We start from the raw sequence: 26,873 nt of genomic DNA, 5'->3' as shown, positions 1-26,873 counted from the left end.
ACAGATCTTAACAGTGTGGAATTTATCTAGATCATATAATCCATGATATGGTTTTAGTATCATAGATTGCTGCTTCAAACCTGAAAGCAGCAGCAGCAGCTATAGCATATAAGTGTCTTTGATTCATATTCATAGAGATTCAAATAAGGTTGCATAATGTTGGAGCTAAAGTTACTTACATTTTTTGAAAAAGTAAAGAAATTTAAAGACACCAGATAATCAAGAAGTTGCCTTTGCCTGAGGGGGTTTTAATCCCAACTTTAATCTAGATTACGCAAACATCTGGCATGTTACCGCATCCATCCATTTCCTTTTTTTTGGTGCAGCAGACCACGGCTTCAGAGAAAAATGGAGATCTGGTTAGGAAAGCTGTTGCTGGAATGAAAACAAGAAGATGCAGCGATCAGAAAGGGTTATGCAGGTTTGTGGAGATGCATGCCGCCTTACTGAGTTATAGCTACATAGAAATAAATTATGTAAAGAATGGAAAGACGACATATTTATTAGTCTCTCTGGCTGATGCATGGCAGGACTCAAATGTAGCATCCCTGGAAAATCGAAATAATGGTTACACTAAGACACAAAAAAAGCCCAAAAACTGATTTCTCTGAGTTAACTTGCTGAGTTTTTTATTTGCTGGATTGTAAAATACATTATATAGCTGCGCAAACTTTACTTTTTCTAAGTTAAATGCTCTTTTTTCATCTACATTTGTAGAAAAAAAACATTTGCGGTCTATTGACACGCTTAACTTGAACTTTATAGCAGAGAACAAAGCAACTCCTCTTTATTCAGTCAGAGAATCCCATCACAGGTAAAAGAGATTTACATTACAGGTGAGTCAAACTACTGGATTGTTTTTTTATTTCTTCTCAGAAAATGGCTTTAAGCTTCTCAACACCTGCATTTTATGGCATAAAGGTAGAGCACATATGAGTGACGAAGATCAAACTATATAGGCAGCATATCAAAAGTAATGAGAAGTAAAGAAAAACTTGGGTTTGCTTGTGTTTCACAGTGGAAGGAAAAGCAACTTTGGATATCCGTATTGCATGTTGGTGGAAGCAGCTTATCTCAAATATTGCTGCAGAGGCTTTGTGGTCAGACAAAAAGGATCGTCTGAGTTAAAGGGTTTTTTTCCTTCAGGTTGCACACACCACGAAGAGCCGAAGAAATGTCATCTGTCTTAAGACATACACAGCGAGCCCCTTTGGGCAGAAGATATATACCGTATTTTCCGGACTATAAGTCACCCTTTTTTTCATAGTTTGGCAAGGGGTGCGACTTATACTCTGCAGCGACTTATATTAGAAATAAATTGAAATAAATACATTGTTAACCCTCCTGTTATGTTCATTTGTGAGGAACAGAGATGATGTTCCTGGGTCAATTTGATGTATGAGGTATGTAAAGTGACTCAGAGAATCAGCAAACTTTTTTTACAGTAAGATCTTGAAGGCTAACAACATAATATTCTATTTTCCAATGATTTCATAGATTCAGAAATGCAATAAAAGTGAAAACTGTTTCTACAAAAACAGGATGAAAACAGAGTATTAGTTGGCCAATGATGCTTCATGAATGGAATAAATAAATAAGTTTGAGAAAAAATTACTGTGAAATTATTAGATAAACAGTCTGCTATGATTGTGTCATATAAGGTTGTGAAAGTTAAAATGCGACTTATAGTCCAGTGCGACTTATCTGTGTTTTTTTCTACTTTATAATGCATTTTTGGGCTGGTGCGACTTATACTCCGGTGCGACTTATAATCCGGAAAATACGGTATATATTTTTATCCTATGCAGCAGAAAAGAACTCAAATCTTCATGGAAATGAAGCTCTGAGTCGGTCAGTTTGAGTTTTTAAAAAGCTTTTGCTGGAAGGCTGTGGTTATTTCCTGCAGCGTCTCCCCTTTTTACCAGCAGAGTCACGGACTCCAGTAAGGCCAGCTTCTCTCTGTCGGGAACAGTTCCACACGAAGCACAGTCGTCCTTGGCTCCTTCATCGCCCCCGTCCGGCGGATCTTCTGCGGTAGCAGCGGCTGCAGCGGCCTCGCACTCCTCCTTGAACAAGCGGTCATGCTCCATCTTCAGCTCCTGGTAGGAGCGGGAGAACATGTGGAAGATGGAGGTGGCCGGGAAGGCCATGATCAGGATTCCACTCAGAATGCTGCTGAGGGCCACCACCTGCCCCGGGATGGACCTCGGCACCATGTCGCCATACCCTACGGTCGTCATGGAGATGATGGCCCACCAGTAGGAGGCGGGAATGCTGCTAAAGTCATGGGTGCCTGTCAGCTCACTCTCTGCCAGGTGGACCAGAGGGGAGAACAGGGTGACGGCCACGCAAAGGAAAAGCAGGAGGAGGCCAAACTCCCTCGTGCTGCGCCTCACCGTCAGCCCCAGCGTCTGCAGGCCAAGGGAGTGGCGTGCCAGGCGCATCACGTAGAGAATTCTCAGCGCTCGCAAGATCCTCAGCACCAGGCCCAGTTTGTCCAAGTAGCCCTTACCTCCTCCGGGCCTGTCGTGCTCCAAGGCCTCATCCTCCTCTGTCACCACCAGCGAAACGTAGTAGGGCAGGATGGCCATGGCGTCGATGATGTTCAGCGGCCCGCGGAGGAAGTCCAGCTTACTGCGCGCCTGGATGAAGCGCAGGATGAACTCCAGGGAGAACCAGGCCACACACACTGTCTCAATGATGAACATGTTTTGGCATTTGGCAGAACACTCTCCCTGAGGACAGGAAGTGGGAGGGGTTTCGGGTAGGTGAAACAGGGGTTGACAGATGAGGAGGGAGGTGTGAGAAGATGGAGGGAAGACAGAAATCCTCAGGTCAGATAATCATCTGTAGTAATCATGACATAATCACGGGCTAAATTCATTCAGTAAAGCTGCTGAGGGTTAATGCATCCTCACAACCCATCAATTAGTTCATTTAGGAGGATTTCAGAGATAAGTAGAGGCTGCGACAAAACAGAATTAGGACCGTCCTCCAACTCCAGCATCAGAGAGGAGCAGGGAAATAATGACACCTCTGACGGAGGCGGACATTTAGAGTGATGAACACTGCAGTGACTTTGCAGATACAGTAGAGGAAGTAAGTATTTGATTCTTTACTGATCTTGTAGGTTTGCCTACTTGAAAAGAAATTGACAGTCTGTTAACCTAATGGTTCAATTGAACAGTGAGAGTTAAAAAAAATAATCACAAAGAAATCCAAGAAGTGCCTTTGATCTCCTAGGAACCATTCAGAGCTCTGGTTCACAAATACCAGTTAGATTCTCCTAATCAACCTGTCACCTGAATTGAAGACACCGGTTTGAACTAATCACCTGTAGAAAGACACCTATCCAGTCTCCAACATGAGAAAGACTAAAGAGTTTTTTGTGGATTTAAAGGAGAAGATTGTAGACCTGCACAAGACCAGAATGGACTACAAAAGCATTAGCAAAAAGCTGGAGGTTAAGATGACAACCATTGGTGCAATCCCAGCTGGCAAGGCCAAGTAGGCACCATATGGTTTAAAAGTGGGCAAAAAATGGGTTTGTCCGCAGTTTCCGTGTTTGCCCACATTGGCTCAAGTGGGTACTCAGTGGGCTGGCTCGCTACGCTACCCTGGTGGACAGCATAGCTCGCTTTGCCGGGCACTGGGCAGCGCCGCTCGCTTGCTCTGCCGCACCCTGGGCACCATGTGGGGCCACCACGAAAACCGCGGACAAACCCATACGAGGCGCAGACTTCAGGCCCACTTTTAAACCATATGGGGCTCCCACTTGCCAAAATACAAGAACATGGCCATCAATCCCCCTTTAGGTGTGGCGCTCCAAATCAGATCTGACCTGCTGGAGTTTCCATTACCATGAGAACAGTGAGAAAGCGAAGAAGCATAGCAAGGTCGGTCATGGAGTGGCCTAGCCAGTCTCTGGACCTTGATCCCATAGAAAACCTATAGAGAGAGCCGAACCTTAGAGTTGCTAAGCAACAGCCACCAAATCTGAATGACGTAAAAGTCATTTGTAAAGAAGAGTGGACCAAAACTGTCCGATTCTGGGAGAAATTATTGAAAATGTTTATTCCCCAACATGGAGGAAGTCATTTCTAATGTATATCTGAAAGTTGTTGTGGAGAGCATTTGCAGAGGGAACCGGTGCATTTGTTTTCCTTCTGACGGGACACTTCTTCAGGCAACACTCTCTGTCCTTATCTGGGCTTTCCCACATTCGTAATTCTGAACAATTTTGCGGTGTTTTAAATTCAAACCTCCATGCATCACTGAATCCCTGTTTTATTCATAAAGGATGTTCCTGAGTTTCTTTTTATCTTTGTGATTTAAAAAAAGAAAAATAGCATGCAGACCACAGGACTTGATGTCTTTTGTTCAATTTGCGAGGGTTTTTGTGTCCTCTGCGCCTCCTGTCTCAAAAGACTTCTCCTCATTTTTTTCCTGTTGGCTCAGCATTTATCTTTTCACTCCGCTACCCCACTTATTCTTTTTTTAGTTTGTCCGCTCTCCAGCTCACCTGCCACCTTCTCCCCTGTCCCCTCCCGCCTCTGTCGCCACCTTCTAATCACTCATTCTGCTCCCTCTTCCATTACCTCTGAGGACTCTCTCATCCTTCATCCTCTCACTCCTCTCGTCCTGCGTTAAACCCTTCATTCATTCAGGGATCCTCTAAGTAAAACACCGTTCCTCCATGCAGCTGCATCCTTTGGACAATTCTTCCACTCCCCTGTCTCTCATTTATCACTTCTGGCCTCTCTGCCTTTCCCTTGACCCCGTCTGAGTGTTTAAACATCATTTGTGGCATTACAGTGATGCTTTCATGTCAAAACATCCCTATGTTAGATTGGATCACTTTGGAAAAATGAAAAACAAGTGAAATGAAACATTAAGTTTCATCAGGATACATTCTATTTTTTTATCCCACACATATTTCATTTTGTCTATTTATCTCAGAAAACTGAACTGATGTCAATGGAGACCCGATGAGAATGAAGATCCAATGAAAGTAAATAAGTAGAATTATAATCCAAATGGAAGGAAATTATTTCTAATAAGTCAACAAATCTGCACTAATATTCTACCCTGCTTAGCCACAACTATTTATTTGGATATTGACCCACACATATGTGTGTGTACTGTTCATATTCAATCTAATTCAGTTTTATTTATACAGCCCAATATTACAACACAGTTGTCTCACACCGGTAGTTGTACAAAGTATAAAATCTGTCATAAATAGCTAATTGCGTAACTAAACTAAACAGATTAAACTAAACTGAGCATCTGTGCCAGTCCCCTCTAATCATTAAACAAGCGTCTTCACTTTCCACTTTTAGAACTGGACTAAAAGCTCATTTTTATAGTCAATGTGAGATTTTGTTCTGCTTTGTTATTATGTGTTTATTCATTTTTTTATTACAAGTTTTAATGACATAAGCTTTTAATGTACACCGCTATGATTGACTTTGAGTTCATGGTAAAGCCCTAAAGGTATTAACGTGGATATGATTATACAAACAGAGAAGTGAATGAACCTCCTTTTCAGACATGAGGTTGTTTTGTTTATAAAACTGGCGGATTCAAAAATTTAGAACATTATTTTTCTTGAATTCAATTTTTTTTAATCTTAATTCAATTAAATTTTTTATATTTTCTTTTCATATCCACAAATATTGAACAAGTTGTAATGCATAGAATTGAAAGGGAACACAAGGAAGAAAACTTGTTTTTATGGCCCTTTTACATTTTTTGGATGAACGCAATTTCCGCGTAAAAAAAAATGAAAATAGAAACATATATATTGACAATAAAAATTGTTTTCAAAAGGTACTTTAACTAAAAAAATTTACATATATACATTTATGCGCTACACCATGTAGGTATGTTTGTGGTTTGCATCAAAGTATTGAATAACCGAGAATATTTCAGACATTTTTTGTCTTCTTTCTAATTTTCAAAGTGGCGATCTGGTCTGAGAGCTAAATGCTGTTTTTGTGCAAATTCCACATCATAGTAATCTATTCTCTTGATTCATTTTGCCGCAAGAGCTATGCTGTATATCAATAAAAAATCTCCAGTTGTAATTTTATTTTAAAAAAAACACGTTCTTATTTCTTGTATTTGAATAGTCTTCTAATAACCCATATTTTTTTTATTTGTACTCATTCTATTGTAAGACAAATGCATCAGATGACTGTAAAATGTATTCAAGAAAATAAAAAGTTCAGACTAAAATATTTCAGCTGAATCAATAAAATTTAAATTAATATTGCATATTTTTCACCCAAATTTGTAAAGGAACTATTCTTTATGCAGATTTATTTGCACATTTTTTGCAGTTTTATATTTTCATTTGCATAGTTAAGTCATGACTTAGTACTGCATTTAAAAATAATTTAAATGAAAATTAAAGTAAATGTATGTTAGTAAAACTTCAAAGTTTGTGCATTTCATCTGATATCATGTATGTAATTCCCTCTTTTTTAAAATGGGGAAAAAATATTTTATGTACACGGTTTTTTTTGGTTGTTTTTTTTTTTTTGCTGAGCTGCACTTTCAGCAGTTGTCATGTGCAGCAGACCACAGAGTAAAAAGTGGAGCCATGATGTCTTCATCTTAACAGGCCATGATTTCTCCAGAGGAATAAGGAACTGAGTGGGGGATATTTCTTCTTCAAGCAGATTCAATTTAGGAAAGAAAAGGACAGATTCGATACCCCAAAGGTCTCATTTATAAGACGCAACACCCTGATAAATCAGATATTGACCTTTTCACCGCTTGTCTTCAGTCTGACCTGCATTTCCTCATTCCTTCTTTAGTCCAGAACCTTCAGAGGTTGCTGGTTGAGTGTCATGCATTAATCTTTGTGTTAAGGCTGCCACATACACTTCCCCTGGTCATTCATTCCCCTCTGGACTGTGTGCTGACTTTAGGCTCCTCAGAGCTTTGGGACAGCGTTCCCACTGTCTGCAGAACAGACCATCTGTTACGGCTGCAAACTCCGACCCACTCTGAAAGCACACAATGCCACACAATAACCTCCTGCAACAACAACTATTTCCCTGACATCTCCTCCCTGTAATTCTCTGGAGAGTAAACGTCAGCGGCAGCTCATTTCAGCACCGACACGGTTTGATCCTAAAATGAGCTTCTTTATTTTCAGTATCAAGTTAAAACCAAGACCAGGAATCACTGCGTTTGCTATTATACTGTACAGTATTGTGATGTCCCTCTGCAGGGCTGTCCCAACTATTTGCAAGGAGGGGCTTAGTTTGTGAGGCGAAAGAGTGTGATTAATTTCCTAACTCCTCAAGGAAAAAAATAAATCTAAACATTGTAACAAACCATGACAAACACTGATGTTAAGGTGATTAAGAATTTGCTAGTTGCCAGACTGATTTTTGTTTTTCCCAAACTTCTATTAAGCTTTTTATAAACATGTGACCCTAATCATGTATTTGCCTCATTTTCTGGTAGGAGGAGAGGCAAGAATCGACTTTACAAATGGGTTCGATGGGTTTCAGAGTCATTTTCACACATAACAGTTGAAAATGTAGAAAAATATCCATGAAACCCTTTTCATATTAGCATTTTTACATTATTTCTGCTAAGCAACTCCTGATGTTTCATGTGACAAAACAAATAAGAGTGCAGCACATTTATAAGGACATCCAGAGTTATTAATCTTAAAATTGCAATGAGGTTTATATATAAATACTAACATCTACATGTAATATAGAGCACAAGAAAGCAAAGACTCTACCAGATTGACGAATTTATTTAACTTCAAGACCAAAACGTTACATGATTGAATCAGGTCCTCATTCTATTGTTTCTAACAGGCAAGAAACACATTTTGTAATATTTCAGTCTTTTTCTGAAGTTATTAACAATAACCAAAAAATATTTTTTGCAATTTAAGGAGTTTGAATCTCATTACTTATGGATAAAATGATAGCTAAATTATTTGTGCATCCTGCAGGCATCAGCAGAGTTGAACCCTTAACTTATCTGCTGCTGGTGAGCAGTGACCGTGCAGCAGACAGAAGCTGCATATTTCAGGGGCCAGGGTTACCTGGTGTATCAGCGGTTTGAAGTGTAAATGTGCCTCTTTGCTGATGAGCCAGAGAAAGCTGCCACGACTTTGAAATGAGAATATTATTTAACGTCCGGATCAGATAAAGCTTAAAATTCAGAAAGCCACCCTTCATGTGTAGAACCGACACTGTTCTGAGTGATAAGGCCAGGCGAGCGTGTGCTTTCCTAATCACCGCACGATTATTAGTGCACTCAGTTTAAAATTGGGTTATCATTCTTGGCAAGGCTTCCTGGTGTGAAGGTCTGACATTTACTTGAATTCTATAGCTCCATCAGTCCATCTCTCAGTCACCATATCTCTCAATCCCATTTCGGCTCCGACTTTTTACATGACGGTTCTGCAGCCTCGAGCCTTTGAGTGAGTCTGGTAGAACCGGCAACAAAAGAAAAGACCTTGAACAAACTTTATGCCAATGAATACTTTTTTTCCCTCAATGCTTGGAGCTGACTTTGCTCTTGCTGTTATTGCTTAAGCCTAAATAAGGAGGAACTATAAGGAATCAAGGGGTTGAGTTTGATCTCTTTACGTTATTGTGCCAAAGCTGAAATCATTGAGCACTACATGCTCTGAAGCTTTATTAAAGGGCCTGCATCAAATGACACCTCCTTTTGTTCCAATCACTCCTATGCACAAATGCAACAAATGCGCAGAACATAAACAATCCTTAAACTGCAATCATTTTCTCTCCCGATGATAGACTGTAACTGGGGCTAATTACAAAGCACCAACACACGAAAAGCATGAAAGTTGAAGATGAACGGGTTCCACCTCCGTGTGAGGCGACTGCACAGGTTGCAGAGCGGCCCATCATTTACAAAGACCAACAGCTTGTTCATGCACAAACTCCCTAATGGAGAAAAATGAAAAAGATACAGCGAGTAGAAGCGATTAGAAAGGAGAGTGGGCGGATAAGTGGTGCAGAGAGGTAAGGGAGAGAGGGAGAACAAGATAACTCGATGAGCAAAAGACATGGTGACATCTGAAACACGGAGATCCCTTCACACTCTGTACGTCTCTAATCTCCATCTGTCAGGAGCTCGCACACACAGTCAGATATAAATAAATAATGACTTTCTTGCTTTGTATCTCTGCAGCCTCTCCTCTGCAGGACATCTTTAGCAAACATGGGTGACTGTAGTTAAGTGTGGCAGCGTCACAAAACACAAGAGCAAAATAGTCTTTGACTAACACAACATTTTGGTGTGATGAGAGGAGGGATATTTTGACAGAGAAAAATCGGATTTTCAGGTGATTGACACGTGCTGCTGTGTTTGGAACCTCAGCTGTATTTATTGTAGATATTGTCTGCAATTTTCAATCTGTTTCATCATTTCTTCTTCTTTTTTTAGAAATTCTAACTTAAACCGTTACACACCTGTCCAGCAGGTGGCCTCAAAGTCTTCTCATAAAACACCTGCTGTTAATTACTATTCAGCACTGACCTGCCTCCCCATCTGCTCCGAAGAAATCTAACTTTTTTATGGCTTACTTGATGGATTGTTTGATGCTCAACATCTGGATTATTTTAAAAAGTTAAAATCTAGCAACAAAAGTTATGAAAAAGTTGTTTATTTGAGCCAAGCCAACTGGGAAATCAACCGATTCCTAGTGTCATTTAAATGTCTTAAGTTCCACATCTGGACTTAAAGTCTTTGTTTCAAGAAAGAATATTTTGAATATTTTGTTACAGCATTCCCAGTGGCCTTTTAAATATGATTGTGCTGTTTTGGGCCAAATCCAAAAATAACGGTGTCATTTTCTAGGACCTAGCTCGCGCAGGAACAGTTTGTGGCTGGAACTGTTAGCACAGTAGACCACTGCTATTAGCTGCTTAAAAATCCAACTCCTTTATGCTGAGTCAAGCATGGAGGCTTTGATTCCATTTTTAAACGTTTTTGGAACAGTGAAATAAAAAAAAAATATAAATGTATAAATCAGTTTTTTCAAAGTATCGACTTTTGTATGGAGAAAATGCTGCTCTGTGTTACAGCTTTGATTAATTCACCTTTATTTATTCAGTGTCAAACAAGTACATTAAAACTCAAAATAGTAAGACACCTAAAATGTTTGAACAATTACAGGTAAAATATAAAATAAGTGACGGTAAAATAACAATTATAATAATCATTACAGTACCGTAATTTCTTATGATTTCATCAGAAATGTTCAACTGTGAAGGGAAACACAATAGGTTTATACTGTTTTCCGCACCTTTTCAAACTTAATATTTAGAAAAGACAATCATTTTCTTATGAAAAGTCTGATTTATAATTTATGCTTTTTCTTCAGAAATCTAAAGGAACAGGAAATAAAGCTGTGTTTCCATCACACATATGCACAAAACGTTGTCAACTTTCTAGTAATGTTGACAAAACACAATATAGCAAGTACACTGTTTCCATTGCATCAAAATTATGCGAACAAACACAAACCAACTCACGCAATTTCATTCAAAAACACGGCGATGGATGTGAACAAGACTTTGATTTACAGCAGACGCAGTCATACTCATTATCATCCATCAAAGGAGACGTCGGCGTCTACTTCAGGCCGTGGAGCGGCGAGCTCCTGACACCTGGGAGGGGCAAGAAGCGTATCCCCATCCGGTTGTTCGTCACGTGACTCATTTAATTAAAAAAGAAAAGTTTCCATGCGCCTCAAAAACAAAGAGCAAAAACTTTTGTTTTTTCGAAATTGTCATGTTTCCGTTATGCTAATTTATCAGCAATTTCATGGTCAACGGAAACAGCCAGTGAAATGCTCAGCCGTCATGTTGTGTCCTTGGATCAGGAATTTTACTTCTCAAACCCCAGAAGTGAAGCCACATTTTTGTGAACAAAACTACCCTTAACCAATATTGAAAACATGAAATTCCACTTTAGATGGGATTTAGAATATGCAGCTCTGAGGCGCAGGAAAGAGTCCTTCATGAAGCCAAGCTAGAGCACGCAAAAAAGTTAGATCCCAAATTACAACTGCCCTTAAAGGCCACAATTCAGAAATGAAGAAAAGGGTTTGCTGATTCACTTTATGCAATTCCGCACAGTTCAAAAGAGATGCATGCCAACTACGAGCTCTTCTGACACGATCCTGCAAAGCTTTCATCTTCAGCAGCGTTCTGCCAGTGGAGCTGGACAGCAGAGGAACACAAAAGACAACAAACTTTGTTTTCTGTTTCTGGTTGAAAGTAGAATCAGGAGTCGTCTCAGTTAAGAGTAAAACTTCTCTCTATAAAATGTATCGTACATTTATGGAAAAGTACCTCCCAGATACATCTGCACATGATTTTAAAGTGATTATAGTTTCCAAATCAGGTCAACTGTGTCTTTGTGAGATGTCAAAAAGGAATGTGCAATCCCGTACCAAGCTGTTTTTTATTTCACCATTGACGTTTACATAAAGGATTGCGTAGAAAAGCTTCGTTTAGAACAGAAAAAAATCCCTGCAGCTCAAATTAAAACCAAATTAATAAAGGTCTGTCTTGGTTTAATTAAACTTAATCACATAAAAAGATTTTGTCCGCTTAAGATTCAAATTGGAAATACAAAACTGAAAAAAATCAAACACAAGTGGCTCATATAGATAAAGTTCAATCAATTAAAAAATAGTTTAAAACTCATGCTGTGCAGACAATGTCACACTTTTCGTGTTTTGGTAATAAATAAGATGCAAACTTTGTAACAAAAATACACTAAAAGCTGATGTTTAAGTGCTTCCTGTTTTACTCCTGCTTCTTTTCAAATGTTTTTTTTTTACTCTTAAAATTTTCTTAGATAAAAAAGCAAAAAAGGAGCTAAACTGTGGCCTGGAACTTTTCACTCCCCACCTTTTGATGCTAAGAAAACCCCCTTATCACCTCCCAGATGTCCCCAAGGAGCACACTTTTCCAGCCCCCCTCCTCCTCCTTCAGGATAGAACACCAAACACACATTTCTGCTCTTTTTATAATCACAGCAGATTTGGTGGCTCATTGACACTTTTATGCTTCTTCTCAACACGAGTTCACTTCGGAAACTTTTGGGAAAAATTGCTAAATTCATGCAGAGTCCCTTTGCTGTTTGTCTTGTGCAAATGCCCTGGGACATAATTGCCAAAAATTAAGCCAAAAAGACCCCCCCCCTTAATCTACGGCGTTACCGCCATAAAACGGCCACTTGAATTTCTCCCAGAGCTGGAATGGGACTGAAAATGAAAACGGCAGAGAAAACCTGATGAAGCTGCTCGAAAATACTTTGTCACCCGACTAGAATATTAAAGACATGAATTAAAGGAATGTTCTGAGAGGGAGAAACACACACATGTCCATCTGGGAAATGAATGACAGTAAAGCTGGAGAAAGTTAGCATTAAAGTCCTGCACTGACGAATGAGCAAATAAAACGGCGCCGTTGGCGAGTCTTTGACATTTGAACAATGGCGAGATGCTTCTCTTCGGAAGGCGTGCAGGCGCTTCCTTTCAGTTGGAGCCATGCGACAAAAGATTTAAATGCAGCCGATTATGGAAGTATGACGATAAAATGATTCATCAGGCAGACAGCCCTCTTTAAATCCTTTAGAAAAGGTTTGACACCCGGGGCGTTTACTTCCCACTCCTGAATATTACAATATGAAATTTATTTTTTTCTATTTTGGGGAAAAATGAGGAACAATATTTTAGGTTATAGATATAGTTAAGATTGAAAATTTATCCAAATTTGTTTTGAAAACCCCATGTACTCTCAGGGAGGGATATCAGCCTATGTTTTATTTTTAAATTGATTTTTTATTTTCAAGTTGGCTGATTTAGCTGTTTTTTTAAATGTATTTTTGCTTTATTTCCAATAAAAAAGTTAAACCAGTTTTACAGCGAGACAACAGATTTCTCAGCGATTTCTCAGATTTCTTTGCTCAGTGATTTCTTTAGCCGAAGTAACAAAATAAAATGTAATTAAAGAATTTGAGCTTCAAAAAAAAGAAATTTTTTTTAAGAAGTTTAAGCCTTTGGCCGAATCCAAATTTCTTACCTACCCCTCTGACCCCTCCCTAGTGCACCAATTGTAGGGGCATTTGAAGCTGTAGTGGTGCCCAAAAGTGTTTTTTTTTAAGGAGGAGCGACTTAGGTCTGGGAGGGTGATACGTGTTGCGCACTTAAACTTAAACTTAAACTTAAGTATTCAGTTTGTGTTATAAAACAGATGTTATGTATTTTCTGAGCGCTGGCAGCTATGCGTTAACTGAGCCCTCAGACAACTATTGATGTGGCAGTAACGTCCCAATTTAAACACACTTTCATATCTCTTGGAGGGATGAATGATAGTGTAGAGAATTTTACTCATATTTATGTTCCGGACCGCAAGGACCATTTGGTTTTCGACGTCTCGTTTTGAAAACGTCAAAAATGAACGGGAAAAAAATTCTCTTAATGAAACCAAAACACATATCCAAAGGAAGTTTTAAAATCTTTATGGCTCGGTGGTCATTTTGTGGCAAAATGTGAAATGTGGCGAATTTCACACACACGCCACCAATTTAGCCTACAACCAAAACCAAAGTTTAGTTGACCTTTGACCTTGGAAAGAAGCCACCATCTTGAATTTCTAGAGCTGGCATACCCGCGCGTGCCGCCGGCAGAGAGCGAGGGGCGACGTCAGCCGCTCCGCGCCCCCTCCGCGGCGACCAGCGCGGGCCGCGGAGGGAGCGCCGAGAGGCAGGGGCTGGGACAGGCGGTAGCTCGCCTTCGGCGGACCGCGAGGCTTCTTTAAGCATTGCAAAAATAACAAAAGCATTATTTTTACACGAAATATAAACAATGATAATGATCAAATATGTTTTTCTGATTCTTTTATTTTTAATGGCCTTCCACTTTGGTGTTGTGCCACCCTTTCAAAGTCTTCTGTCCCCCCCCATACAAAATGTTCTAGCTCCGCCACTTCTCAAGAACAACTTAAAAACACCAAAAGTAACATTTGCATCAGAGCGGATCTTTAAAATCAAATGCTTGTTCATTTTCCAACCACATCAATTTTGTTATGCAACATTTGTTTTGGTTGTTCAAAAACACACACAAATCGTTTTATCCGATTACTCGATTAATCGATCGATTAAGTGCTAGATTAATCGATTACAAAAAGAATCGATAGCTGCAGCCCTAAAAGTAAATCAGGAAATATACCGTCTGTGCATGATATTAACTCTGCAAGTTCAATGAAATATAAATAAAGAGAAGATATGTTGACCAGAAATAAACCCAACTTAAACTGTAAGTATATTATAGCAGAACTATTTGAAAGTTGGCAGAGCAGCATGTTGGGGCAATAATGAAATGGCTGTTGAACTTGTATTAAAATACACAGATGCCAAAGATTTTGATGAAAATTCATATCAAAGTACAGAGTTAGCACATTTAGTCCAGCTGCTTACTTTGCAGAAAATCTAACTTTTACTTGCCTTAAGTTTTCAGAATGTTTGACCATTTGCTGTTTTCTTCGCATTACACATTATATCCACCTATAGAAGAAACTGAAAGGCAGTTTTAAGTCCAAATATTGGATTTTTTTCTTCAGGAAATAGTAAAGCCACAGCTTTTTTTAAAGGTCAAAATTGAGGGATGTGCACCCAGAGGACATGGAGAAAAGAAAGGATGAGCTTTACAAAAAAAAAGGCTCCTCCAAAACCAAAAAGCACACCAGGGGTCTGCAGAAGAAAGGTAAAAACACCAGAGAGGAGCAGACGGCAAAAAGAATGAAGAATAACTTTATCTCATGGTTTTATTGCCTGCATCTAACATTCAATGCAATCATCCTTTTCTTTTCACATTCAAAAGCAATTTTCTCCTTTTCTTTTTCTCCCATTCTGCATCTTTGACTTATTTTACTCCACTTAAACCCATTACCCAAAGCGAGGCAGGTGGAGGGGCAGGATGAATACTAAGAGCGAGTGAGAATCCGTCCACAAAGCCAAACATCACCGGCAGAGCCAGGTGAACCGAAGCCGACAGGATTCCTGCCGCTCTCATCTGGGCGTGCGGGTCCAACTCTGCGGCTGGAGATCAGGACAATAGTTGGAAACGGGAGCGAGTGCAGAGAGCGGCACAAAAAGCAGCAGATGGTTCTGTTTGCTTTTGATTGAAGCTGCCGTTCTTTGATTGCAGACAAACACTGACAAACGAGGGGTAACACACAACTGAGCGTCTCAACAAATGCTCTATAAACAGGCTTCTGACATTCCTGTTACACTGTGACCAGTTTTACAAAACCACTTGTTTTTCCCCTCATTTTTTTCCAGACTGTTTTAAGGTGTCATAGAGGTATGTTTTTGGTTGCATGTGTTCAGAGGAAAGGGTGTTGACAGGGTTTGGAAAGCAAACAGGCTCCTGAGATGTGTCGGCCCCAGGAGAGGGTTCAATTTCCGTAGTAGTGTTCCACTGTCACTGCGCTGTTTACCTCAGCAAATTCTAAGCAACACTATTTGTTTCCTTGAACTACGTCTGCAGACATGATGCTGTACATCAGCACAACACAATGTGTATTGTAAATCCTAGGACTCGTTTAAAACCACAGAACAAAAACCAGGAGGAGGCGGAGCCTTCAGCAAGTCTGTACGGTTAAATAAACAGCATGATGTGCAGGTACTCTGAAAACTATTTAACCTTTTCTTCTTTAGACACTCAAGATATTTGACCAGGTTTTTAAAAACCACTCCAATGAAAGTGGTGTTTTCAACATGTTCATGTGGCTTTTTTCTGAAAATGGAGGACATGTATAAAGAAAATTAAGATTAAAACTGCATTTCCGTGTATTTCTTTATTCAAATTGTGGTGAAATGGAAGCAGATGAAAAAACGCCATTTTAAAAACCTTGTAGTTGTTGCAAACAAACTACAATCGGCAAGTGCTCCGCTCCATTGTGATGCATCTCTTGTAGACAAACAGATCTTGGTTTTCCTCGTCCAAGCTGCAATCTGGCTCAAAACTGGACGGCTGGATAACTCCAATATTTTCCCCATTTTTGTTGCACTAGTAATGTTAGGTTGGAGGTAAACTAGCATTGTGTAAACAAAGAGATGATAGGAAAGAAGGTAGGCTTTCTACCCACCAACAGTCAAAGGTGAATTTCTGACGACCTGCTGCTGCTCTGTAGAAACTACAGCCTAGAAAATTACTGTTTTTTTGTTGTTATTTTGGCTAAAAACATTATAATCATCCTTAAAAGATCACTGGGAATGCTTTAAAAAATAAATCAAAAGATGATCGGAGCTAGGATCTTAAAAAAAGGATTTAATTATTAAATATAAAAAAATCTTGATTTGAGATTAAAAAAAAACTAAAATTTAACAGCAAATTTAAGAATGTCATTTTAAAGTTCAATAAATGTTAAGGTAGGCTGGCATTCCTTGCCATTGTTTTGGAAATTTAAAAAAAATTGCTAGTTATAATAGACCAACTTTTACTAAGTTTCTCATTTTGTTCACGTATGTTCTACAACAAGTCTTTTTTTTTTTTGCCCCTGTAATCAACATAAAGTATAATAAAACTCAAAAAATACAAACCATTTGCTTAAAAAATAAGTACTATTGGGCTGTAGAACATTCAGTTTGAAGTAATTCCATCTTACTAGTTAACTTTTTTGACCTATTATTACCGTTTCATCTCTGTAACTCTGTTTCTACATTTTTATATCTTATAATTAAGATTTATTGTTAAGTAAAAATTAATGCTGCATGGACAGAAAATGTAAAAACTTTTTAGTGATTTTCTTAAGCCTGGTGCTCTTATCCTATTTTTTCAATGAACTTATATATATAAGTGTGTGTTTTCTTTAAAGGGAAGTGAAATAACTCAGTTTTTGTTTCTTCTTTGTTTGTATATTATTATATTTTACTTTGCTTTATTCTCATTTTTACATTCTGGAATCAATCATTCTGAATCTAAGTATGAATTTAAAAAGAGATTAAGGTCAAAACAGAAGTCTTTTGTAGGTTCAGTCATGCAAATCCATGCATTGTCATGCAAATCCGCCCATTACTCTCTGACTGATTGTCCAAACAAACAAATATTATAAACCCCATCACCTCATGGTGGAGGTAATGGTTCCACGGCAGCATCTGGCTTCACCATATTTTCTGACTGTAGGCTAATACACAAATATTTGATCACACTCTGTAAAATGTCAAAAATCAAGAGCATTTTTCCATCCTGCAGGTTTACATGCACCCACGGGACTCTGCCCAATTCTGTTCTCAAGCTTTTCCATCTGTTCTCCTCTGACTGTCGCTAAGTACAGGAGTTTTTCTGGCAGGGATATCAAATATCCAGCCTTCAGCTTTTGCATCTCATTGGGCATTCATGCTGCCACCTCCCTCCGAAGGCTTGTTGAATTCTCACTGACTGCCAAAGAGTCTAAATCAGTACAGAGGAGGTAATTCTATTTGAAAAATTAGTACCCTGCGTTTGCATGGACTTACACCTTGGTGTTTCAAAAACAACATTACCTTATTAGATGCTTTTATTTACTATTTTAAGCCTGTCCCTCCACTGTCTCCTTTTTACTAAACTGGTTTGGCAGCTTTCTGTGACTAAAGTGGTGAAAAAGTCTGCGGAAACTACACACTAACCACCTGCAGCATGAATAGAATAATGGAATTAAAACTAGGAGGATGAGTCCGTGGCTTAAAGAAGACAGTTTACATCCAGTTTTCCTCAAGCTGACACAACACCAGAGGCCAGAATAAACAGGAGAATCAGGAGGAAGAGCTGCTCCGCGGCATGTCAGCAGGTGGTCGTCCTCATAGGAGAATGATCCTACAGCTGTGTTTCACCACACAAACATATTTAAACATAAATGAAAGCATGCAAAAAATGCGTGAGCGGAAACTGCAAAATACGTGAGCGGAAACTGCAAACTGTGTTCACATCACCAAACTGAAGTTGCTAATACTAAATACCAAAACCTGCTATCCGGAACCTCATCCAGTTGCCACTATGGACCGATCCAAAGTACAAAGCTGAAATAATACCCAAGCTGAGGATGACATGAGCTCAACCTACGGACACGTATAGATCACGTGATCTGCACGCGATCATAAAGGAGCCAGCACTCGCACCTTACTGACAACTATAGTGCAGCGTAAGGATGCCATACGACAGCATCACCCATACATGCATATGCACAGTAAGGAAACAGGTTTCCCTGTATAATGAGATGCTTACTCTGCTGTCTGCTCTGAATGCCAAAAGTTTTAAAGGTTAAATCAAATAAATATAGGATAGGATATATACAGGATATATGAAACATTCACATCAAACATAGAATATAGCAATCAGTAAATGACTAAACCTATAAACAAATCAGCTGTTGTGCAAATTCAGTAACTGTGCAAAAGAGACTTTCATGAGCTGTACAGTGTGAAACATATGGATGTTGAATATTGAGGTGTGAGAGCATTAATAATAAACAAAGAATATGTGCAAAGGTGTTGTTTGTTGTTACAGACTCCTGTCAGCTGTTAAAACCCTTGTGGTATCTTTGATGACCCCACCCTTACATTGACGTGTTCTCCCTACCATGACAAAGGTGGATAAAGGTGGAAAGATTTCATGTAATCCATGGACACCAGTGAGGATCACAAATCATTGAAGAAAAAAGGTTCAGAGCACTGTCTAGTGGGTCTAGATGACCCAACTCCCAATGGTAAAGTGCCTAGGATAGCACAAGGGTTACGGAGTCTGATAGCAGAGGTGAAGAAAGAGTTCCTTAGTCTTGTAGTCCTGCACCACTCCTGTACCCCCTGGACCCCACGTGAAGACCACAAATTTTCTCACTTTTCCACGTATATTCACATATGACCAATTTTCATCCATGCTTTATGCGCAAAATGTACGTAGTGGCTGTGTGACATCGCCTTAAGATGCAGCCGCTCCTCTCAACCCAACACCAACACAGGTCAGTATGAATGCATGTTAATAAAGCTTCCCTTTGTGGTGTTTAGAACCCAAATGTAAGAGAGAAAAAAATATACTCCTATCACTTCAGATTATATTCTATTATTTGTTTACTTTTTGCAGTAGTTGCCTTCAGATTATTTCAAATGCCCCCAAACCTCCAGATGTCATGCAGTGTTCAATGAACAAAGTATCAAACTGATTTATTATCTTTCATGCATATCTTTGGATAAACTGTGGAAAATCTACTAAAAATGAAAGTGAAGCATTTTGAAAATCTCCTTTTTGTAGAATGAAAAGGTACCGGATGAAGTGGACATGCTACCGTCCAGTCTTACTTAAAAGGCAAACACAAAACTGCAGACTGAGTGTTTCATTATTCAAAGAGAGAGGTATCAGTTACAGTGGATTAGTTCATTTTGTTCGTTCATGCAGAAGGACACGACTGCCACTGTGTTCCTATGTGCACACATTTATCTCTACTCCTGCACGCCTGTGTGAGTATCTGCTTTGAAGGATATGCTGCACCAATTTTATTATTCATATATTGGACAGACCTCGATGAGCAGCCAGGGCTTCATTATCTCATGCTGCTATGGGCGGACACATTTCGCAGGACGCACACGTTTGTGGCAGCCTCCCACAGGGACACTTAACGGACTGTGATGACAGGGAATTTTGTATTTTACAAATTTAACTTTTTGTAGAATATTTGCTCTGATAGGAAGTGTGGAATACTAGCTTTACTAGTTTTCTTTTCTTCAAAGCACGCAAGATACTTAATAAACTCAATTAAAAAAAACTATGGAGGGTGAATCTTTTTCAAGTTAGAAATAATCAGATCAATTTGCTTAAAAAGAAGATCAACAAAAAAAGATAAACACTCACCCTGTTTTCCTCTTCTCTGAGGTCCGGCATGGTGCTGATGCACAAACTCACAACAGTTACAGCCACCATGACTACAGACAAGCAGGCAAAGATCTTCCCTGGTAAGCCTGACTGGGGGTTCTCCACCATGTCCCTCAGCCAGTTCATTACTTTTTGGTATTGTGTTTCCTCCACTGGAACCCTCTGCATGGCATTCCTCTTCCTGCGCTCCTCCTCACGCCTTTCCTTTTCGTATACTTCCTCGATGCGCGTGTACATCTTCCTCTTGCAACAGCGCTCCATGTAGGCCATCTCCACGCCCCAGTAGTTCAGCTCATCGTGCAGGGAGAGGATGCACATCTCTCGCAGAAGGCGCAGTTTCCCCGCAGCCAGGAAGTTGAGGATGACCCTGAAGGCAGACGGCGAGCGGTCGAAGAAGAACTCCTTCCGCGCCTCGTCGTAGTCATCGCAAACACTGGCGATGTCCTCGAGAGACCTACAGCCGCACAGCCGGCCGAGCCGAGTGAGAGGAAACTGTGCCAGCGTGCTCCAGGGGAAGGTGTAACGGTTTCCCCCCACATTTATCACTGCTAGCAAGGCGTGATCGATGGACAACAAGTCCTCTGGCCGACGGATGAACTGAGCTCTCTGGTAGTAAACACCCTGAAGTTTAGAAGAACAGAAAGCATAACCGGTTAGTGAGTATGTGTTGGGTAACTTACAGTAAGAACTACAAAGCTTTAAAGATTCACTCCGATGAAAACCGTATTTTTAACATGCAGCTTTTTTTCATCATGGAGGACATATATGAAAAAAAAATTCAGCTTAAAATTGCATTGCTGCAAACGGAAGTTTGTACTTGTTGCCATATCAAAGTATTTCTTTATTCAAGTCATTGTGAATCAAGAGCAGACAAAAAAAAACTATTGGAAAAAGCTTGTAGAAAATTAACGGTGTGCCCCAAGCTCCCTGCTCTGCTCCATTCTGATGGATCCATTTGTAGACGACTAGATCCAGGTTGGAGGTATAAAGGGCTGTGAGCTAGTGAGAGAGAAAGCGTAAACAAAGAGGTGATGGGAAATGGGAGCAACGGTCCCTCCCACAACTTAGAAGCAAAATTTCTCATTTCTAATTAATTTCAGCAAATTCTAAAGCAGAAACTATGTCCTAGAAAGCAACACAGTTTTTTTTTAATTTATGCCTTAAAAAGGCATAATCATAATGAAAAGACCACTGGGTGTCTTTTCGGACTCATCTGACGGACTCATCTTTGAAAATAGATGAAGAGATGATGGGAGTGGGACTTTAATTGTAGTTCTGTTACAGCTTAAAAAAAGTACCTTAATGGTTTCAGTCTCTGGGATCTCCGTGAAGATGCGGTCCAGGCTGCTGTCATCACTGACGGACAGGTTGCTGAAGTCATGGTTGGCGTTGCTGATGATGGGCATGGCGGCATTTGGAAAACACGCGGCTCCAGAGTGAGCAGCTCAGTGCGCGTGACAACAACAACCTCTGAGCTTTGAACTGCCGCTGCCTGGATCCACTGCAGACAAGGTTCAAAGAACTAATGCTTGTCTTTTTAAGTACTTTTTCTCAGGGGGCAGACGAGTTATGATTCTTCTGCACAACAAAACAAAAACTAATAGAAAATGACCCGAAACCTCCAAACTGAAGGTCAGGGGAGTTTGTACCGATTTGTAAATCAAGCTTCAGCATCAGATGAGTGGGTAACCCTGTCAGGGAGCCTGTCTGGAATAGAAAAGCCCTGATAAACCAGCTGAGTTGGGATCGATTTATGGCTGATAGCTGCAGAGGATGAGTCAGATATCCAAACGCACAGCGTTGAAGTGTTGAGGGACTGAAGGGGATTCTGCGTGTCGCTGCGACGGGATAAGGGAGGGCTCACACGAAAGGTGGCATCACGCAGGCACTGAGAGGAAAAAAAAGGGAGAAATATGTCAGAATGAGCTTGTGTGACACAAAATACAGCGAGAAAGGACAAGGATCAGACAGACAAGAAGCTGGGAATTATGGGAAATAAAAAATACTACTTTTAAACAAGGACTGTTAACTTTTCTCACACTATATGCACTTTGTCAAGACTTCCCTATTCTGTAAGTGGATGGTGGTCAGACCCAAATAGACAGCAGAGGAATTAACAGTTAACATTTAAAAGGACAGCTTGGCTCGTTTAGTGAGTTTCTTGGGAAATTTGTAGAAATGACTAAAAAGAACATTTGTGCTAAGTGCTGTTATTCATGCTCTTATAAATGATTGGCCATTATAATTTGGCAGTGGCAGCAAACACCAAAACAGAGTCCAAAATAGACTTTTTGGCACAACTGCCCCTACAAGAGTTTTGGCAGAGTGAGATGTCACATTTGCTCACAACGGTTTTAGTGTTATTGGTTCATACTTCATTGTAAGAGAGTCCAATGATGGGACTGCTGACAGAAACTAACCTCCAGCTCAATTATTTTGTACTTGGCTGTCTGGAGTTTGTAGGCACTCTGCATACTAACGATGTTTGCTTCATTCTTACTTTTTTTTTTTGGGGGGGGGGGGGGGGGGGATGTGTTGTAAGACAAATGTGTCAAGTCTCATTTGGATCAACAAAACTCATCGGATGGGAGAGTCACGCGTCTTTTAATGATCAGTGAAACTTTTCACATCTACTTAGTAACAATCAGTTGAATTTGGATTTTACAGCTTGCGCTTTGCTTCTCTTGTGGGAACTTTTTCAAACAGGTTTTCTACAACGATGGTGAAGATGCGGCTCACTAAAAACTAACTGTAATGACTTTGGCTAATTGAACCTCAAGAATAACTAGGGATGCATCAATTCACTCTACCCACAACCCTGTTAAAACCTTGACTTTTGGGGTTTTGTAAATTAATTTTTCAAAAGGAAAACAACAACAAAAAAGTAGAAATTAAGAAACTTTCTTTTGAATTAGCAAATTAGCAAGCCATAACGAAGAAAAACCTTTCAGTAGGCTTTTTTATACAACAACCTGAGGCCCTTTGACCCCTCCATTGTGCCTTTCTGGCTGAATAATAATAAAGTATGCTTTATTTTAAAAATAAACATAATTTTTGGACTATACAACACATTAAGCGAAACAAAGCAGTCAGATAAGTCAAACTTTATTTAAGATATCCCTCCAACAGGGTGCTAAACAATGAGTTATGTAGGATAGAGACGGTGCGCTACGAGTTATGTATGCAAAGTTGGAAACCATATTGGAAAAGGACAGATGCCCCCTCACTGCTGTGCGTACAAATGCACAAACATAGCTGGAAAAACAAGGATGTGATTTTTCAAGTAATTTATTACCATCAGCTAATAAAGGAGAACTTAATAAATTAATAAATACATTTTAGGGAGATCTGAGACTATAGCTCATTGATCTTGACTACAGTACCCACAATGCACTAACAAGCCATCACACAATGCCGGTTTGTAGTTTACCTAAATTGAACATTTTCACAGATTTTTGAGCGCCATGTTCCACAGAAAATCAATTGGAGAGAACTAAGCACAGACAGATTTCATACTTTAGGTGCACTGGATTTTTTTTTTAAGGTGGACTGTCTGTTGTTAAACACATTTCAAATACACCATTTGGTTCAATAAATCCAATAAGAGTCGCTTAATTAGCTCTGATTATATTTTAGTTTTTCAGATTTACAAATTTTGGGCTGAGATGCACCAACAACAATAAAATAAACAGTGTATTTTTTTAAATCACTGCTGACATTATACAACATCTACTACTTTAAGATGGCACAGGGGGGTGTCTTTTATTTTGAAAGTAAGCCATGTAAACCTATGTCAAAACTATATTAGTTTTACAAAACTATACTACTTATAATCTGTTTCATGTTTTAAAAAAAATCTCTTAATTTTTCTATTTCATTTATGCAAAACACCAGTAGTTTATCTGTATTTATCGATATAGTAACATAAATACAAATTAGTGTCTTATTTTTCTAAAGAGAGAGGTTTAACTTTGTGGCTCCAACCGAGTTCTGGTCAGTAAGTAATATCGACCAGAATGGCTCCAAGTGTTGAAGGTTGCACAACCCAGGCTCATACTAACCCTGGGGCCTGTTTCAGAAAGGAGGTTCAACCAACTCTGAGGTTGAACTTGAACTCTGAGTTGGTCAATCGAGAGATTAACAACTCTGAGTTTTCTGTTTCAGAGAAGCTGATCCGAGTTAGGTCAATCAACTCTGAGTGGACTGATTCGGAGGTGAGCGTGCGCACCGCGACTATAAGAAGCCATTATCAATGGAGCGCAGATATCACGACCACCATGGTCGTGATGGTAACCGTTTTTCACGGTTACCATCTCTCATGGCAACCGTGAAAAAAAGAGGTCTGCGTATTTTTCGCCAGCTGAACTTGACGTGCTGCTGCAGAGTTACAGTGAATATGAGCACATATTCCGGAAGAAAAGCAACACCGCTGCATCTGCAAAACAGAGACAGTTAGCGTGGGAAAACATAGCTGCTCAAGTTAATGCGCAAGTTTGCATTTAAATCAGTTAGAAAATATTGGCTGTAATAACTTTTTAAATAGCGTAAGGTGTGAAATAAAAAATGGTGATATATAGGAGTACTTTTGAAGTGTTATTCCTGGTGTAAATGCATGAAATGCTGCATAGTGTACAGAACCAATCTGGGGAAAAATGCATTTAACGTCGGTAATGTTTAGAGGACTTTTCTCTTAACTTTCCCCTCTTGCAAACGTTGGTCGGTTTAATATTAAAACATGCAATTGTGTTTTAAAAGTGAACTTTTGTCTACTGTTGAACCTTTCGCTGCGCGAAGACTTCTCCTTTCTTTTCTCTCTTCTTTCCGACCGAAGGTGGTCAGAAGCGCAGGGGAGATTTTCTTCAGGGCTGAAGGGAATTCTCCTTCGGGGTTCACTTCCCGTTGGAAACCCTCAACCTCCAGAGCGGATTAAGAATGACTCCAAAACAGTTATTCTGGGAATGACACCTTCTCTTTATTTAACTAAGTGCTCCGTCCTCCGAACACACAATATATTTCCACGCACACACCTCCGCTCCGTGCTCAACCCCCCCCCCCCCCCCCCCCCCCCATCTGCACCTGCACTCGCACCCCGCTCAGCACACACACGCTGCAACACTACCTTTGTATTGATCAAGTGGTGTAGGTTTATACGGGATTAAGAAAGTAAGCAGTACTAGCAAATTGTGTTTCCAAAAAGTAATTGTTACATTAATCTAATTCAATGTCCCTGATTTCATTTTCATGTAGATGCAATCCTGCAGGAATTAAAAGAACATGGCAGCAGCTAAAATGAAGTATAAAAACATAATTCAAACAGGTCAAATTTGAGCATGTCATGGATGTAGGCTTTGTTGACAATATTTGACATATGAAACATCTACATAGCAATACATATCTAATGTTGTTTTCATTGTATTTATGTAATTGACTGCAACGAAAAACGGTAACGCTCAAACAAAAACGTATGGGGAAATGACAAAAAATCGAGTCATCTCAAAATCCTCGTACGAGGTAAATATAATTCTCTAGGAATTAATGCAGCCTCCTCGTCTATTAGGTCCTCCAAAAAAGGACAAGCCATTCTTGTCACTTGTCTCTGTGTGACGGAAATGTGGGCAATGAAGGTTAAAGCGTAAAATACCGCTTCGTCTTTAAAAAGGGGAGGGGACCGGCAGAAACCTTGAGTTTGGAGAATAAAACCTGCTCCCGACCAGGTTAGGTTCACAGCATAAGTAACCATGGATACTGACTCCGAGTATAAGTTACCTCTCTTTCAGAAACGGGTTTGACTTACTCTTCTTTCTCTGGTTTAACAAACCTCCCATTCTGAAACAGAAAACCCAGGGTTTCCCTGATTTCAGGGTTAATGCACTCAGAGTTTACACTTAACCTCCTTTCTGAAACAGGCCCCAGGTGTAATGGAATAAAACAATAAATGATAACATTTAATGTCACAGAGACAGACGATTGGATCACTTCTTAACCCTTGTGCTATCATAGATGACCCCCCCCTTACATTGACGTGTTCTCCCTACCATGACAAAGGTGGATAAAGGTGGAAAGATTTCATGTAATCCATGGACACCAGTGAAGATCACAAATCATTGAAGAAAAAAGGTTCAGAGCACTGTCTAGTGGGTCTAGATGACCCAACTCCCAATGTTAAAGTGCCGAGGATAGCACAAGGGATAATCAAGAAGCAGAAAGGGACCTCCAGCAAAGCAAAGATGCACATCCACAGGAGGAACTCACAACTAATTAATTGTTTCAAACATTTATGAATCGGAAAGCTGAATGAAAATTAGGAAAGGTGCATATTTTTGCACAAAATTCACAAGATATTTGCACAAAAAAGTGCATAAAATTCCATAAAAAATCCTCCATAATTAATGTCTTTGAAATTGAATTTGAAAAAGTCAGTAAAATAATGACTTTTACATATAAATTATACTTAAAAAGTACAGATAGTTTTAATATTTCAAACATGTTTTGTTTGCAGAGGGTATCGCCGTTAAACCTGATATGCAAAGAGAATAAAAAAACAGCTGTCTGCTTTTTTATGTTTTCACCTGGAATTCTAATGAACTGAATTCTGTAACTTAATCAGTGAATGCAGAGACTGAAACAAACAGATCAGTTTTGTTCTGGGGTTAAATCAGTAAGAATATTGCTGGTACTTTGAACCATCAGCAGGGACCTGCGTGTGTCTGTCACGCATAGGTCTCATCCTCACCCTCAGGTCCACTGCGTCCTCATTTCTGTCTGGACAACTTGCAAACACGCAAACGAACGGACAGCTTCCACACGCGCACCACTCCCCTGGTTTCATGGTTAAATGTAGGATTTAACGAAACCACGTGAATGTTTGATTGCATGACTTTTACCTGGTTACACAATAACTTAAATATTAAACAACTCAGCGTGTCCCACCAGCGTTTGCAAG

The 26,873-nt window shown here is 39.6% G+C and overlaps 1 protein-coding gene across 4 annotated transcripts in view; it reads right to left on the bottom strand.

Moving 5' to 3' along the window:
* Positions 1-602: 602 nt before the first annotated feature.
* Positions 603-26,873, bottom strand: part of kcng4a (potassium voltage-gated channel, subfamily G, member 4a) — a 64,734-nt gene continuing 38,463 nt past the window's right edge. For 2 of the 4 annotated variants that reach the window (XM_078949037.1, XM_020704260.3), the window contains 5 exons: positions 21,727-21,818; positions 21,580-21,637; positions 21,229-21,431; positions 19,910-20,551; positions 603-2,735 (listed from right to left, as the gene is read on the bottom strand). In XM_078949037.1, coding sequence (XP_078805163.1) covers positions 1,866-2,735; positions 19,910-20,551; positions 21,229-21,336 — 1,620 coding nt within the window. In that variant the 5' untranslated portion in view covers positions 21,337-21,431; positions 21,580-21,637; positions 21,727-21,818 and the 3' untranslated portion in view covers positions 603-1,865. Of the gene's footprint in view, positions 2,736-19,909; positions 20,552-21,228; positions 21,819-26,873 lie in introns of all 4 variants that reach the window. The other 2 variants (XM_078949036.1, XM_023956069.2) reach the window with 1 other exon arrangement.

The sequence above is a fragment of the Oryzias latipes genome, chromosome 6, assembly GCF_053564925.1.
Source record: "Oryzias latipes strain Hd-rR chromosome 6, Olatipes_Hd-rR_3.1".
NCBI classification, from domain to species: Eukaryota; Metazoa; Chordata; class Actinopteri; order Beloniformes; family Adrianichthyidae; genus Oryzias; species Oryzias latipes.
The sequence above is the reverse complement of the archived record's forward strand: the minus strand, read 5'-3'. Positions and strand labels throughout refer to the sequence as shown.